General features: G+C 41.8%; 1 protein-coding gene across 11 annotated transcripts in view; it reads left to right on the top strand.

Annotated features, from left to right (window-relative positions):
* Positions 1-18370, top strand: part of SLC44A5 (solute carrier family 44 member 5) — a 258713-nt gene that overhangs the window by 217563 nt on the left and 22780 nt on the right. For all 11 annotated transcript variants that reach the window (XM_061633449.1, XM_061633447.1, XM_061633439.1 and 8 more), the window contains 7 exons: positions 3026-3125; positions 6508-6600; positions 7483-7570; positions 8861-9123; positions 9804-9898; positions 12662-12765; positions 17550-17623. In XM_061633449.1, the coding sequence (XP_061489433.1) occupies positions 3026-3125; positions 6508-6600; positions 7483-7570; positions 8861-9123; positions 9804-9898; positions 12662-12765; positions 17550-17623 (817 nt within the window). The remainder of the gene's footprint in view (positions 1-3025; positions 3126-6507; positions 6601-7482; positions 7571-8860; positions 9124-9803; positions 9899-12661; positions 12766-17549; positions 17624-18370) is intronic.

The following is an 18370-nucleotide window of genomic DNA, read 5'->3' as shown; positions in this document are numbered from 1 at the left end:
TCTGAAATCATACCACTCTGAATTAAAACATGAATATGCATCTTTGAAGACTTTGTTTCTGGAGCAAATGAGGAAGTTGCCTTGAGAAACTCATTTGCATAAAACAGTTCCACATGATTATTGGGCCTGTCATGCCGTTTTCTGCCTTCACACTTTCTGCTGTCATGGATGTGTTTTCAAATGTATCGGGCCCCGTTCAGTGCTTGATTGTCCAAGGAAAAGGGTATGTGAATCATACTGTGTCAACCCAGCTTCTATCCATTTCTATGTGAAATTGTCCATTGCAAATTTCAGTCTACTTCTTATATAGGGCTTGAAAAAGAGGAGTAAAAAAAAATGAGCAAGCTGGGTGTAGATGGCCTAATGTGACCATGTGCTTGACTATGCAGACAACCTCAGAGGAATTGATATAATAATCTCACAACTAGGTCAGTTCTCTGGGAATACTGCTACACACACATAAAAAAGTATAAAAGTTGTGGGGGAAGAGGGAATGTAATACAAAATAATACAAAATGCTTTTTTTCACTGTCACTGCAATAACTGTGTGACAATGTTCTTAAATACTTGGTTATATTTTAAGAACATTTTAAAGTGTTTTTAAATGCTGCCTGTTATGTGTAAATTGATTACCCTCCTTGGATCCCCAAGTTTTTAATAACTTCCGCCCAATTTCGAATCTACCATTTCTAGGCAAGGTCATTGAGCGAGTGGTGGCCAACCAGTTGTCAGCACACTTGGATGAAACGGATTACTTGGATCCATACCAATCGGGTTTCAGGACTGGTCACGGAACTGAAACAGCCTTGGTCGCTCTGGTAGATGATTTGAGGAGGGCACTAGATAGGGGAGAATTCTCCTTTCTTGTCCTCCTCGATCTCTCAGCGGCTTTTGATACTGTCGGCCACAGTATCCTTCTACATTGTCTGGAGGGATTGGGAATTGGAGGTACTGTATTGCAGTGGTTCCATTCCTTCCTCTCCGACAGGTTTCAACAGGTAGCATTGGGGGAGGAGGTTTCAGACCCTTGGCCTCTCAACTGTGGTGTGCCACAGGGTTCTATCCTCTCTCCCATGCTATTTAACATTTATATGAAGCCGCTAGGGACAATCATTAGGAGGTTTGGGCTGCAGTGTCACCAATATGCAGATGACACTCAGCTCTACCTCTCGTTTAAATCTTCACCAGAGTCGGCTGTGGAGACCTTGTCCAAGTGCCTGGAATCCGTGATTGGATGGATGGGAAGGAACAAGCTGAAGCTGAACCCTGATAAGACCGAGGTGCTGCTTGTGGGGGACAAAAGAAGGTTGGGAGAAGTTGACTTGAAGTTCAATGGGGTGAGTTTACCCCTGAAGGACCAGGTCCTCAGCCTTGGGGTTGTACTTGATTCCAGGCTGTCCATGGAGGCTCAGATTTCGGCAGTGAGCCGGGCAGCCTGGTATCAACTACACCTCATACGAAGGCTGCAACCCTACCTTCCTGTTCATCAGCTCCCACTGGTAGTACACGCCCTGGTCACCTCTCGTTTGGATTACTGTAATGCGCTCTATGTGGGGTTACCCTTGAAAATGATCCGGAAACTACAACTTATACAAAATGCGGCGGCTCGACTACTTACGAACAGTCGCCGCCGGGATCACATCACACCTGTGTTGTTCGATCTACACTGGCTTCCAGTTGTTTTCCGGGCCCAATTCAAGGTGTTGGTATTAACCTTTAAATCCCTATACGGTCTCGGCCCAGTTTATCTTACTTCAATGCCACCAATTATGCCGCCTGACAAGATCAACCACACAGGGCCTTCTCTCAATCCCGCCAACAAAAACAGCCAGGTTGGCGGGTACTAGAGAGAGGGCATTCTCAGTGGCGGCCCCCACCCTCTGGAACTCCCTCCCACAAGATCTCCGGCATGCCTCTTCCCTAAATACATTTCGTAAAGCCTTAAAGACCTGGCTCTTTCAACAGGCCTTTGGGATTTCCGGGGAGGGTTAATTACTGGATTGAATTGCCTCCTATCCTGTTTTAATACCCTGTTTTAATATCATTGTCTGCTGCTGTACTGTTTTTCTATTGTTTTTATATTGTACTATTGTATTTTATCTTATTGTGTTTTAACTGCTGTACGTCGCCTAGAGTGGCCATTGGCCAGATAGGCGACACAGAAATTAAATTTATTATTGTTATTATTATTATTACCCAATCATATTTCCAAACTCTACACCCTATCCCTCCCCTGTTTCCACGGAAGAAACATTGAGCTCAACTCTGATCTCAGGCCGCTCTTAGATTCAAATAACTATCATGATTATCCTGGAATTATTTTTGAGTGACACAAGGATAACAGAGGTCACTATTAGACACTTTTAAAGCATCAATTCCATTTATCTTCTCCAGATGCTATAAGCTAAAATAGCAGCAAAAGCCAGTCACTGAATAATGATTGTCTAATCATAAACAGACGTTTCTTCAAATGAAACACATTAAGCCTAAATTACATTTAAAGTAAAACACAGCATTTAATTGCTTTGTTTTAAGATAAATAGCTTTCTTCGCAAACTCTCTTATATGCTATAATACTTGTGGAGTGTGAACCTTACATACACATAATTATACAAACAAATGTAATAATCTGGCTGGCACTCTGCCTTTCAACCATTTATGAAATAGGGACTAAATTCAGACATGGGGTGAGTCTGCAAGTCCACTGTAGTCTACAGCACTGTTCTTCAATCTTGGGTCCCCAGATGTTGTTGGACTACAACTCCCATTACAGTGAAGGAGTGAGACAAGCAACTCTCTTTCATCATGCAGATATTATTGAGTGTGACTCATGAATGCCTAATCATGCTGGCTAAGCTGGCTGGGTTGATGGGAGTTCTAGTCTGACAACGTCTGGGGACCCAAGGTTGAAGAACTGTGCTCTAGAGTACCTTGGAGATGGACAGAAGTTGTGAAGTACAGTATGGAAACCAGTCGTTTAAAAGGGCTTGATGTCTGTTGACAAAGTTGATTTTCTTTCTTTCAGTGATACTACTTTGCATAGTGGAAGTTGTCGTTATACTGATGTTAATATTTCTCAGAAGTCGAATCCGAATCGCCATTGCACTTTTGAAGGAAGGTAGCAAGTATGTATATTGGAAATACAGTATTATTGGACCTCTCATTTTGCATCATTTTTCACACTGAAATAGCACAGTGAAGGAGTGAGTCAGGCCACTCTCTTACACCATGCAGGTATTCTTGAGCATGACTCATAAATGCCTAATGATGCATTTGCTTGTTTTACACAGTTTCTCTCTCTGAAGAACATGAACTCAAGTTATCAAGTGGTCACATGGAGAGCTTGGTCTGCACCAGACTCAAAAGTAATTGGAAATCAGGGCAAGGACATGTGTATGAAGTGCTCCCTCTCTGTAGCACCCCAGTCAAACAACAGCAGCCACATTTTGAACTGGCTGTGATTCAGGGACAGCTCCACATGTGGACCGTTTTAATAGCCAGTCTTGAAGGTTATCAAGTGGTGGCAAATTCTGTGGAATAGAATCCCTGTTGATATATAACCAGTACCCACTATTTATATTTTCTGCAAACAACTGAAGACATTTTTATTTTGACAGGTTTTTGCAGCTGGATGAAATGGTCTCTGCTTTGGGCTTAAAAACAATACAGAATAAGCACCTATCTTTAGTTATCCTTTTTTTTGTCCTATTGTTAAAGCTATTTTTAGTCATTTTTATATAACTATCCTTGAGACATGTAGAAGGTAATTCATTCATTAATAAAATAAAAATAAGATCTTCTAGAAAAAGTGTAACTAGCATTTCAGAAAGCACAGCACCTATTCAGTCTCCGAGAGCAAGCCTCCCTCAAGGAGTGCAACCAGATTGGCTTTTTGTCACAATGGCTGATGAATAATCAAGTGTACAGATGTCTTGAGTCTATTGTCAAAAACAGTATTATACAGCTAACAATTTCATCATGCCAGTTTCGAATGTGAATACCTGTGCCCTTTCTTGGAGCCTGTCTTCCTTCAGCAGTATCAAAATATAGGGGCTCTTGCAGAATAAAGGAACTCTGCAATTTAAATGTGTAATAGTCCCTTTTCATAAAAGCTATAAACATGGAGTTTAGCAGTTATTTGTTGCAGCACCAGACTGTACTATATCATTTTCCCTTTTTCATTGCAATTCAGAAACACTTTGTAAATTAAGATGCTTTTATTCAGATAACTGCCAAAATAGAAACACTCCTGAAACTTTATAAACTTCCTGGTAGGAGGTAATAATACCTTATAGTTTTCCCTCTACATTCAAAGGTCACTCAAGGGTAATACTTTCTGATATGTATGCATAATGCATAAAAGAAATGCTGCACGTAATTATTATGAATGTAGCAGACAGTACCCTATAGTCGAAGTATTGAAAGATATCTTGCTAATGACTGAGAGCTAAATGATTTTTTTGCAGCTCAGTTTAAGTATTTTTTCAATGAAAAGGCAATTTATATTAAGCCATAAAGCACTTGCAATCTATTGCTAGAACAGTTAACAAGCAGTTTGTTAAAGAAAATGGTCTGTGTCTTCACTATCAACCAACAGGCCTATCGTTAACTCCTGAAAACCACTGATTTGTGGTGATTATTTCTTAAGTAGCATGTGATACTTTTCTTCAATGACCTAAAACCTATTCAAGAGGTTTCTAGCACCAGTCACGATTTGCCCGTACAGAACTACTGTTTAATGTGCTCACTATCACACAGTGCTTGATATAGAATAATATAGAATAATATTAAAGAAAACATATGCAGAATGAATTTTCCTCATCAGCGAAGGCCACATCAAAATGCTATGCTTTTCCTAGCACTACTGTGTAGGAAAACGTGTCATAAATATTAATGTGTTGTACACAGGTTTCATTGCATGATCAGGATGTGTGTGAACTTGTTGCCCATGATTGTCTGTATGCAGTTTATGTCTACAGCAAGAACCATACAAGAAGGGAGTGATGCTGGAGGAAGGCAAGAACCACATCAAATACTGGGTTGAAACCACCCACCATGTTATTGCTCACAGCTTCCATTAATTTGTTGTTGTTCACACAACAATGTTAGTATGATGTGACAGTTTGTGTGTCGATTGTGGAAATTGTAGTCCATTTGCTTAGGTGTCCTGCAAGCAGGAATACCTTAAGCCATCAGATTTCATAAGTTGTTCTGGTTGCTGGCTACCATTACATCAGGATGAAGCCAAATGCCAGTCTCAAAGGTCTTTACGCCATCCTCAAGGGTCTTTATTATGGTCCCTGCCCAAACTGGTGTAACACTGAAAAAAGAGCAAAGAGCACAGCAGTGAACAAATATAATATACAAGACTGAATCATTTGCTCTGAAGAAGACCAAAAAAAAAAAATTCTTCTAAGCACCCATCAGAAAGTTTGGCAAAACCCCATTCTAGCCTCATCAGCTGGTGGCCAACCAGATTAATAGCAAAGGAACTAACCAATCTCAAACTTCACCCAGATTAGGCCCTTATTTATAATCCAGGCATGGACCAAAGGGAAGTGTTGGATTGAAGAGCTTTTCTAAGATAGTCATGCAGGTGAGCCTCAAGTCTGCTAGCCCCATCTGACTATCCCTGTCATGCACATAGCGGTGAGCCCCTGCTAGATGGTGAGGAGGGGTTGGATATTTTGCTTTTCCTGAAGCAAAAGTCCTATGTGTTCAAACAATATAACATTTGAAGGAGCCCTAAGAAGCTTCTACGAGCCTAACACATCTATATTATGAATCTGGACTTCAAGAACAGAGGGCTTAATGGGTTTCAGGCAGACTTAAGGTCTGCTCTCATACTTTTGGGAAACTGACCACTGAAAATTCCCAAAATCTCCTTCTTTGGGCACCAAAATACAGTATGTTTTATACCTATGAACATTTCCAGGGAAAAATAGTTTCTACTTCAGTGTTGCATGACAGCAAAAGGGAGCCAGGTTGGTGATGAGAGCTTCAAAATATGATACGCCAAGCAATTTGAGCAATTGGTCTCGAAAGGACAAGGAGCATAGTAATAACTGTAGGCTAGGCAAAGGTGGCAGTTTGGGGGAGTAAGAAAATAAAGAATCAGTGTTGTTAAACCCGAAGTTAAAAGCTGCTGCGCAGGAAAATCAATTCATCTCGCTGCAAAAATGATAGTTTATAAACAAATGACAAAGTACTGAAGAAGAATGAAGAGAAGTGGTGGAGGAGATAAAACTGGGGACAGAATGAAATAGAATAATATGAGGTCCTATCATGCTTTATTATAATAAACAGAGAAAAAGTAGGAAACAGTAAAGAATATTTTACTAAGGGACGTATCTGTATTATGAATCTGGACTTCAAGAACAGAGGGCTTAATGGGACACAGTCAGTCGGTTGGACAAACGAAAGTGTGAAAAGGCCTCAAAGGTTAAGGAAGCATATCAGCTTTGGTATTTACCACTTATGAATATATTTTTCTTATTTTCCTTGTAGGGCAATTGGCTACATCATGTCTACATTATTCTATCCAATCATCACCTTCATTCTTACTGCAATCTGCATTTCTTACTGGGCAGTGACAGCTGTGTATCCTTTGAGTCAAAGCGTTCTTGGGCAGAAGATCCTTTTTACATTACTAGTTCAGCACTTTAGCACTAAACCAGAAATACAAGAAGAGCCCCACCTCCTCCAAAAGGAGGAACAGAATCCTAAATCAGTATTATGTCTCAGTTGATTCAGACTGTGCTGCTCTTTTAGACCCAAAAGATTATGCCCATCTCAAGTGCAGGTAAACAGGGAACTGGTGTGGACACTGTGTAGTGATTGGTTATACTGAGAGATCACCACAACTTTCAGTGGGAGTGAACATCTTAAGTTCTTACAATGTTTTCATAACAATTACACCTAAACATCTCATGAGATAATACATGCTTTCAGTTCATTATAGCCTTCCTAAGTATCTCACTGAATGCCAGGTAAGAGCTGGTTATCTTTCTCAGGGACACATTCTGGGTGACTTTGGGGAATATCTCAGTTTTTTATTCCTGAGACCTCATTGCATTTAGATAAAAGCATCCTGGAAGATTAATATTGATAGCTTCTTTTCCTTGTCAAAACAATCACCTGGAGATACACTTTTATTTTTCTGTATCTGTCCAGTATCTTTCCCTATGGTGTCCATATATGAAGTCATTAAATCATAGTGTTTCATTTTCCATGTATATCCCAAGGTTGCCCCATTGCTGTACTTGTTATTAAGAAAAATATTTTACTCCCCTGTTGAATTTCTTGCAGGCACAGCAAAAAAGGTTTTAGAAAGTGCACTCACACAGTGGTATCATACAATAAGCTAGACATGGAAAAGCAGAAATTAAATGTATTCTCTGAATACTAAGTGTCTTATATTATATCCCTGCATTTGGAAAGGAGTCCATGAGTCTGTTTCCTACTTAATCCAATTAAATCAAGCTTCCTGGCTACATCAGGAGAACCTGTGTACAAAGTCATGGCTAATCAAAGCCTGTGCAAGTATGCCAATCTGACCTGTTACCCTGAGGTGAGCATGCAATTTTTTGTTATGAAATGGTTTGTGAATTTGTTAATGCCCTGTATATCTGCAGTTGGTTTGAAAATTTGTTAATGCTCTGTATATCTGCAGATGGTTTTAAAAGCAATGCAGCTTCTAACATCCTCATACCCTCTAATAAAAATTTACATATGAACAAAGATACATGTTCTAGTTATTAACCATGTAGTTCATGGGTCACCAGAGTGATGCCTACAGGCACCAGTGTGACCACCAGTACTTTCTTTGGTGCTTATGAAAGCTCTCGTTAAATATCCCTTCAACATCCACTTTGCACAAGAGGCTGCTCTTCCTGCTCAGTTCCTGTTTACATTGGCTTGATCTCTCGTCCATAGAACATGCCAACATCTCCCTGGCTGCCAGAACAGAAGGGATCCAATGAGATGTAGACAGAAGGGACCCACCTTCCCTTCTGTTTTTATCAGAAAAAAGGTGCAAAATCTGCCCTCTGGGAGTGAGTGTGGTGATGACTGATGCAGGTGCCTTTCTCCCATGGGATTGCCCACACCATGTTGTGGTTTGTGGTCCTTTTTCTGCACTTCTAGTTGAGGCAGCCATTTTGTCTTATACCACACCCCCACAGCAGCTATTTTGTGTTATGCCAGCGCCCCCCATGGCAGCCATTTTGTGATTGGCACCCACGGCACTTCCTTAGAATTCCAAATGTGCCCACTGGACCAAAAAGGCTACTGATCCCTGATTTAGGCCACATTCATACCTTACATTTATTCCACTATTATTCTACTTTAAACAGTCATGGGTTTCCCCAAAGAATCCTGGGGAATGTAGTTTGTGAAGGGTGCTGAGAGTTGTAAGGAGGCCTCTATTCATCTCAGAGAACTATAATCCCTTTTCCCAGGGAATTCTAGGAATTGCAGCTCTGTGAGGTGAACAGGGAGTCTCCTAACAACTCTCAGGCCCCTTTACAAACTACTCTACCCAGGATTCTTTGGGGAAAGCCATGACTGTTTAAAGTGGAATAATAGTGGAATAAATGTACAGTGTGAATGCAGCCAAAGATACTTTATTAGTACTTAGTTCTGTTAGAAAGCTTCTGAAGCACCTGTGTCTAGCTGCTGCCACAGGAAAGATACTGGGTAACATGGACCATTGCTGCCAGATTTAGGACTTATTTTCATGAAATTATGTCACATGAATTAACTACCAGTTCAGATTTATTAATGTGTTAATAGTTTAGAATTGTACTGAAGTATTATTTTTATATCTCCTATTTATGACATTTTTCTTGTCAATAAACAGACATTCAACACAACCAATGTAACCAAGCTATGTCCAGGGGCCCAATGCACATTTGCTTTCTATGGTGGAGAAAGCCTGTATCACAGATACATCATTGTCTTTCAAATCAGCAATGTGTTTGTCTTTCTCTGGCTGGTAAACTTTGCAATTGCACTGGGTCAGTGTACCCTTGCTGGTGCCTTTGCCTCTTACTATTGGGTCTTGAAGAAACCTGCTGATATTCCCGCATGCCCACTCTTTTCTTCATTTGGACGTGCAATACGGTAAAGAATAACTTATCTGCATTTATATGTTTCTGCTTTTAGAAATGTACTGTATCTTGCAGGGAAAATAGATTTTAGAGTCAAAATTATTACAAAGTTTTATACAACATGCAGGTGTGTACAGTCATTATGACAGTAGCAGTGCGTGGAGTAGAGCTGCAAAGCTGCCCTCCCAACACTGGTGTCACTGCTGCTTACCTGGATGGACTGGGGCAAGGTTGGTGCCATGCAATTGCACCATCAGGACCGCTGGATTGCATCAGCAGTTCTACTGGTGAAACCACATGGCCCACCCAAGCCAAAGCACAATGCCAGTATTGGGACAACAGCTCTGTGACTCCATCCCACCATGTGTGCTGTTACTGTATAAAGTCTCTTCGTTCTTATCTGATATACAGTAGCAAAGTAGAGAGATTTCGACTCTTTGTATCCTCCCTTATCCCTATTGATAGGAGCAAGCTAGAAATTTTAAAAAACTTGATATATATTGTTTAATATATAAGCATAAAGGTTATTTAATATCAATATAAGAAGCTGCATTCTGCAATCCATAAAAATATTCATAGTTGGGTTGGGGAGAAGGAGAAATTAATGTGGGGTTTCTTAGCTATTTTGTATCATAACTGGATTGTGCCCAAAACATATATTTTCCTAAGTAGTACCCTTCTTTTTCCTACTAGATATCATACAGGTTCCCTAGCATTTGGCTCTTTAATTCTTGCCATAGTCCAACTAATTAGAGTAATCCTGGAATACATGGATCACAAACTCAAAGGTGAGTTTCATGAAGCACATTCTCTCTTTCCATTTTGAGGATGGTATATATTTGCTATGAAAAGCTGAGAACAATATCTTGGGGTCATATAAGCTAGCATGGTTTGTAATTCGTATGAAACAGAAATGTGAGCTACAAGCCTCCATATTCTCTTTATGGCGGGAACAAATGTGCTCATGTACTAGGAATGTTTTTTATGCTTGGAAGCAATGAACACTTCTGCAGTAACTGCTAAGTTTGTTTATAATTATTGTTCATGTAGAGTTCAGGATGTCCATACTGTTTCTTTAGCACAGCAAGAAATGAAACAGCACCCTGCTTCTCTCATCACTTTAAATCATAGTTAAAAACAAACTACAGTAGGGCCCCGCTTTACAGCACTTCACTTTACAGCGATTCGCTAATACAGCAGTCTCAGTTATACGCAGTTAGACTAAAGCCCCACTCATACGGCGCTTGTTCTGCTTTTACGGTGGTTTTCGGGCATCGCACACCATTCTATTCAGTGGGTTCCACTTTACAGCGGGGGTCCAGAATGCAACCTGCCGTATGAGTGGGACTCTACTGTATGGTTTAATGTGAACACTCAGAGTGCTTGGGCCTGTTGTTGACAAGTTCTCAGTCGCTCTTCTCCCACTCCTCCTGCAGCTATACTACCAACAAACAAACCAGAGTCTGGCTTGTCATGACTCCGGCTTGTCAATTGCTTTCCCCAAACAAACCACAACCAGTAAGCCAAGAGCAAACCTTAGATGCTGGTAGGGATGGCGGAGAATATCCACTAAATAGGACTTGGTACTGGATTCTGACTGAATTCGACAGTTTGCTATCCTTTCAGACCAACACTGATTTCTTGAGGTGGGCTGTGGCTGTAATTGGCACGGATTTTGAGGCTGCGGCTGCAGTTGACAAGATTTTTTCCCAATTTTCCTCCTCTATTTTATGTAATTATCTTCATAATCAAAGCTGCTGCATTCGTAACTGCAAGTATGATGATTGCCATTTGTCCAATATATATTACAGAAAAAAATTGCATTATTTTCACAATATAATGTAAAAAATATTGGCTGTCTGGTCTGCCCTAGGATATATATGTCATCAATGTTAATTGTCAAATCATCCCGCAATTTCATATTTTTCAAACAAGACATCTCAGAGCATTCTGAATCTCCATCCTCTTTTGCAGGAAACATTACGATGATGAGACTGACACATACTGTGCAATCCGCCCCACCCCTGCCCCACTTTCATTCCTGCTGTCCTGAGCTAACCAAGGGCGCTTTCTCTCTGTGTGTGTGCTAAGTGTGTGTGTGTGTGTGTGAACAAAAATGCAAGGTGGTACTAGTGGTGGTGGTGGTGATGATGATGCAGTACTGCTGACAAACTAATTTGAGAATAGTGAATAGCAAAAGGAAGGGGAATCATTAAGCAGCACATCAGTTAGCCTGTGGCAAGAGACAGACTCAAAGGCGGTTATCTGCCTTTGATATGTTGGAATGTATGAGGTTCAATTCCAAATTGGTGGGTTGAGGCTGCATGGGGTTAAAAAGGGTAGCTAGGGAGGAGACCTCTTTGTTGCTAGGCTATACCTGTCCTTTGATCCTTGCCGTCTCTCCCCCTCCTGCTAGAATGATATGCAAAGGATGTTGATCCCAGTTCCCGCCTTCCCAGTTCCTTCTTCTCTCTCGAGAGGGGAGCAGACATCTTTCCTTTGTCTCTCCCTCTCAACCAGCATGAGAGCTGCACTGGGATCAGTGCAGACTGCTTCAACATAGCTAGTTTGTTAGATATAGGACTCTTTCCTATCAAGCATGTACTTCCAGAATAAAGTAGTTGTTTCTTATTTTACAGCGTAAAGTCTCTGTCTGACTAATTTGCAGGGAAGGTAGAATCTTAGCAAAGATTCAAACACACACGTAAGCTCGCTCAATACGCTCTGCTCTGCTACGCAACTGAATAGAATTCCGACATGATATGTAAATAGGAAAAAAAAACCACATGGAACACTGTGATCATTCACATAAGCGACGTAAAACTTACGCAATTTTTTCCCACTGCCAAAAAACCATGTGGAACACTGTGATCATTTACATAATTATTTAAATTAATAATTACCAAAAAAATTGCCACAAAAAAACCCACACTGATCGAATCACCCAGAAACCACACACAGCAGAACTAATCAGCGAGTGCCAGAGCAAGCAGGAACAAAAAAAGGGCAGAGCAGGATCAAACGACGGACTATCGGAATACAAGCAGATCGAAACTATGCAGCCAACCCCATCCCTAGTTGCTGCTCATTGTTTGTGGACATACAAATCACAAGCCCTAGGTCAGAATCACAACAATTTAGACTCTGCTTTTTTCCCAGCAGGGACAGCAGCACAGTGAGCACACTGTGCATTCACATTAAACAATAGTTTGTTTTTAACAATGATTTAATAGATGTATTCTTAAAAAGTTAGGAATGGTGTGGCATGGGAAACCCTAGTTGCCATCATTAGTTCTGAACTGTGTGAAAACACCAGCAGTTCCAATGAGCTGAATGGCAAATTCAGTGGTTCAGTTTAGCGTTGGCTTGCAGATGATATACAGCGAAACTACAAAATAACAGATTACACATACTTGTCACATATCAGTGAGAAGGCAATAAGTCAACCAACCCACACAAAAGTGCAAACAAAGTCTAAGCCAGTGTGGGCAAAGTTTTCCATCTTCATGGGGTTTCATAATTAAGGAAGTGTTTCCTTTTCTTTTTTGCAGGTTCACATAATGCCTTTGCTAAGTTCCTGCTTTGCTGCCTCAAATGCTGTTTTTGGTGCTTGGAAAAATTCCTCAAATTTATCAACAGAAATGCCTATATAATGGTATGCATTTTTATCTTCTTTTCCACTATGCTGCTGTGCCATTTCTGAAGAACAGTTACTGATATGGCAAACACAATGCCCTAATAAGCCTATAATGTTTAGATATATTTCCAGTAGCTCTGGGAGGAAATCTTGCTAAATTAAAGAAATCTTGCTAAATGAATTTCAGGCAGCATGGTTATCAGTTAGCCCAATTGCTCCAGAAAACAGTGAATTGTCAAAATCACATTCATGAAACTTAATATTTGCAAGCCGGAAAATAATCTAACTTAAAACAAAGGAAACAAAACTGGAAAAAGAAAACAATGGTGATGATTACACATAACACAGTACCATAAACTATGGTATGGCAAATTCTCCTGTGCAGAGCCTGAGCTTTCCCATTGCATTTTTCTTTTAGTCAAGCAAGGAAAGAAACCATAGAGTGCTACTTGAGCAGTAGTAGTAGTACAAGTAGAAGTATTTTCATTATCCTCCCTTCAAAAGGTCCCAGGGTGGGTTACAACAATATAAAATACAATATTAAAAACCAGTTAAAACAAATTACATTCACAGTTAGACAGACTCCTAAAAAGATCTCTCTCAAGTATCGAAGGCCAGGGTGAAAAGGTGTGTCTTTAGCATGTGATGAAAACTGTTTAATGAAAGTGCCAGATGCACCTCTGTGGGGAAGGAATTCCACAATTTAGGGTCTGCCACAGAATATGCCCTCTCCTGGGCCGCTGCCACCACCCCTGAGTAGCTGAGGGTGGTGAACTACTGCGCGGGCCCCTTCTGCTAATCGCAACACCTGAGAGTGTCTTGGGGAAGGAAGCAATATTTCATATATTTGGGACCTAAGTCAGTTAGGGCTTTAAACACTAGCATGAAAATGGAAATGGACTGCCTTCAAGTCGATCTTTACTTACGGCAACCCTATGAATGAGGTTTTCATGGTAAGTGGTATTCAGAGGTGGTTTACCATTGCCTTGCTCTGAGGCTGAGAGGCAGTGACTGGCCCAAGGTCACCCAGTGAGCTCCATGGCTGTGTGGGGATTCGAACCCTGGTCTCCCAGGTCCTAGTCCAACACTCTAACAACTACACCACCCTGGCTCTCAACACTAGCATGAGCACATTTAATTAGGTGTGAAAATGAACTGGCAGCTAATGTACCTGTTTTAAAACAAGTTACAGTATATGAGATCTAAATAGAACCCCAGGCAATAATCTGGCTGCTGCATTTTGGACCAGTTGAAGTTTCCAAGTTATCATTAAGGGCAGCCCCGCATAGTGTGGATTGCAATAATCCAGTCTGGAAGTTACCAGAGTCTGGAGTGCAGTGGCCAGCTCATCTGTGTCCCAAAAGGGGCCATAGCTGGTGAACCAGCCAGAGCTGGAAAAAGGCTCCTAGTCACCAAGGCCGCCTGAGCCTCCAGTGACACGGTTGAATGCAGGAGCACCCTCAAGTTACAGACCTGCTCCTTCCAGAGGAGTGCAACCCTGTTCAAGACCGGCGTTCTCCCCATCTTCCAGACGTGAGACTCAGGACACATAACATTTAGCCTCAATTTAGTTACTAGTAATCAGTTTCCTCCAAGCATGCCTGAAGCTGGACTGTCACCACCTTCTCAAGCACCTTGTCCCAAAAGGGGATTTTCACCACTGGGTGATAGTTTAACACTTTTGGGTCCAGAGAGGTCTTTTTAAGGAGGGGACGCGCTACCGCCTCCTTCAAGGCAGATGATACATTCCCCTCCTCCAGTGAAGCATTTATCACTCCTTGGACCCACCCGGTCAACCCCCTACAACCGGCTCCAAGAAGCCATGATGGTCAAGGGGGAGGTGTTCAGCTGCATTTCTTCAAGCAGCTTGTTCACATGCTCAGGCACAATAATCGAAACTGTACAGAAAGTGCTGTGGATACCTCCATGGGACTTGCTCTAACTGTGACATCCAACTGTATCCAAATCTGAGCAACTTTGCCCCTAAAGCGCCTGGCAAAGTTGTTACATCAGACTGCCACCATTGCATCTGCAAGTAGTCACCCAGCAGAGCTGAATGGGCTTTTGTCATCTTGTCAGAGCAATACTCTCTTGACCAGATGACAAAAGCCCGTTCAGCTCTGCTGGGCAACTACTTGCAGATGCAATGGTGGCAGAGAACTTTCTTTGTCATTACCACCACCCTGGGCCCTGGCACACACACACATGCCCTACCTACCTACCTACCAAGCAGGCGGAGGAGCGAGAGGTCGAGCGAGCGGGGGGGAGAGGGCAAGTGAGCGGGTGGGCAGCTCCCTCCCTGCGATCAGAAGTGGAGCACTACTCCCCCATCATAACAAGGGCTCTTGGGGCGGCGGGCCAGTGAGCGAGCGGGGGAGAGGGTGAGCGAGTTAGCAGGTGCGGAAGGGCAAGCAACGGTGCCGGTGGGGGCAGAGGGTGAGTGAGCGAGCGGGCAAGCGAGCAGGCACAGGAGGGCTGGCGAGTGGGCGGGCAGCACTCTCCCTGAGATCCGCAGCAGCCTGCCATGGAAGGGGAGTGCTATTCCCCCACCATAACGAGGGGCCCTTGGGATGGGGGAGGGTGAGTGAGCAGGTGCGGGCAGGCCGGCGAGCGGGCATACAGCACCCTCCCTGCAATCCATGGCAGCCTGTCGTGGAAGGGGAGTGCTACCGCCCTTAATGAGGGGCCCTTGGGATGGCGGGCAGGTGAGCGGGGCGGACGGAGGGCAAGTGCACAGCGGGCCAGCGAGCAGCTCCCTCCCTGCAATCCATGGCAAGGGAGCGCTACTCCACCACCATAACGAGGGGTCCTTTGGGGGGGCCTGTGGGCCACAGGGCCCTCAGCCAGGGCCCCACTTGGCCACCCTTTAGAACCAGCCCTGTCTATAGCCAAGGTTTGTTCTTGGCTTTGAGAGAAACATACTATGAATGTTGACTGGAATGTAATACTAAGCCAGGCACTCCATGTTTTTTTTCCATGGAGGAGTGAAGCAGGAGAGATTGAGCTGCATGCACCAGAGAATTTACCTAACCATAGTTTATGGCTTAGCATTTTGTGCTAATGCAACCAATATTTAAAATGCCCTGAAATACAAAAGCATTCCCCTTAAATAGATTGCTCTACCAACTAATAATCCAGTATAGGATCTCAGCAGAAGCCAGTTGAATTAAATCCTTTAGGAATTAATGAAAAAAGTGGTACCTGGCTTCTTGCAGTATACTAGGATTTAATGAGTCTAGTGTCTGTGATATATATCTGATTGCAATCTGATCTACACAGAGATAGGTTCCAAAGCAAACCCATGTGTCCCATAATAACAGCATGGATTAATCTTAAATTACCTCTTTGGTTTACCCGTTCAGGGCAGGTAACAAAATAAAGACACAATATGGAAAAATAAGATTAAGGCTGCAATCCTATACTTAATGGGACTTACTTCTATATAGACATGTATTACACTGTAAATGCCCACTTAAAATTACAAAAATATTACATATAGAATTAATTAAAATTATCCCCATCCTTTCACAACCTTGTAGTACTTCCAGAAAATAGTCAACAGAGAGTTCATTACGGCCCTATACACAACAAAGTACATAGGGCTGGCAAAGGTGCATTCTGCAAGGATTGGCTGTGTGATCAAGCTTCCCATGGGGAACTTGGTTGTGTAGCTGGATGGGCAGTGACTTCAGCCCTGTTTTCTGGAGGGATGTGCTGTGCAATTGAGTTCCCCACAGAGAACTCAGTTCTGCAACCAATCCAGCCATGTCTCTGCTTGCCCCACTCCTGACATCACATATGATGCCTGATGTGGGGCAGTGAGTGTGGTTTAGGGAAAACAGCTTTGTGGGCCAAATTGGGACCCATGCCAGGCCAAATTTAGAGGTTCCCCACTCCTTTTCTAACAGCACAGCTTTGTTGGATACACTTTGTTGAATGTAAAAACTGTTAATGGTACAGAAGAGGGGAGGTGTTATCTAAGGTATTTGAGTCCTGAACTATTTTGGGCTTTATAAATGAAAACCACTACCTTGAATTTTGCCCAGAAGATACCAAGCCTGCATGGATCATGGGATCATGGCTATGATAGGTATTCTCAGAAACCCAGCTCTCTGAAGAGGCAAGGTAACATATTCTGCACTAGCTGAAATTTCCAAACATCTTTCATCATCAGTCCCATGTGGAAAGCATTGGTGTTATTTAGCTTTTTGGTTAAGGTTACAAAAGATAAAATGTGTGTGCCAAGCTGTCTTAGGTCACATTTTAAAGATGGGTTCAATTATTCCTGAAGGTCAGAACAATTTGAATATTGTTTTTTCCTTCAGATATGTATTTAAAGTCTTTTAATATATTTGTTTATATATTATATCAGTTATCATTGCCAAAAATTCCACTAGCAGTCACAGGCCATCTTGAACTGTGCAGATGGCCAGGTTAGTTTTCATATTCTGCTCTGCCAACTGTCTGCCTGTATTTTTGGCTCCTGTACAGTAACCTAAATTATTTAACTATCTATGTCTTAGCTTACTAGACAATATATTAAATTAATTTACTAGAAAATATATTCAAATAGAAGACATAGTAGGAGACTTCAGTGGTTATAGCAGAAATAAAATAAAATAAAAACACAGGGCAGGATGAGGTGCAGATAGATATTTTTGTCCACAGACAATAAATAGCATGGTGCTGTACATCTTTATTTCCTTGTATCTTGTTATTTCAATAGGTCTGGCCCCCAAGGCAAGCCCTTTTCATCACTGAGCTTTCTCACAAACAAGTTAACAGCTCTTAATATTTTGCAGATTGCGATATATGGTAAAAACTTCTGCACATCAGCAAGGGAAGCTTTCTTTCTACTCATGAGAAACGTGGTGAGGTAAGGGGCCATGCATTCCATAATCTGTGTTATACTTGCCACTCTATGGAGCTTCAAAAACATTAATATTAAATACTCATATCATGTCCAGTGTTGAAGCCTAATCTACAAAAGTCATAGGATGATGTGATAGAATGCAGTGTGCCACTACAGGAGGGGGAATACCATTTTGAATGTTTAACCATATTAAAATAACATGCAAGTGAAAAGGTTAACATATTAGGAAGAACAGTTTTAGTTTAGCATGCTCCCTTCTGTGCTAGATCTCTGCTTGCAAAGAGTTTTTTATTCTTGGGTTTTTTACATCTGGACATATTCAAAACTGTACACACAGCACTTATTTTCTGAACTGGTACAGTCCGTTCTACTACTTCATTATATTGCTTATTCATTTGTTTGCAGGTTTTTAGATACCATAAAAGGTACCATAAATAAAAGGTATTTAGATACCATAAAAATATGGACATCAGCATTTTCCCCAGTAAAATAAAAAACTAAATCTTTTCTGCCCTTGGATTAATTATGACTTCTAACTCTATTTCTAAAACTAGAACTTTCAGCACAGTGAACCATTATGTTACATTGTTGCCCAAATAACATTATAATGCCACTCCTGGTATGAACCTACCTGGACATTAGATCCTTCTGAGGCCCTTCTCCAGGTCCCCCATCTCAGGGTGGTGACAAGGGAGAGGGCCTTTGCAGTTGTTTCTCCCCATCTGTGGAATGTGCTCCCCAGTGAGGTTA

Source organism: Rhineura floridana, chromosome 6, assembly GCF_030035675.1.
Source record: "Rhineura floridana isolate rRhiFlo1 chromosome 6, rRhiFlo1.hap2, whole genome shotgun sequence".
NCBI lineage: Eukaryota > Metazoa > Chordata > Lepidosauria > Squamata > Rhineuridae > Rhineura > Rhineura floridana.
Note: the sequence above shows the minus strand (reverse complement) of the source record. Positions and strands in the feature narration are given on the sequence as shown.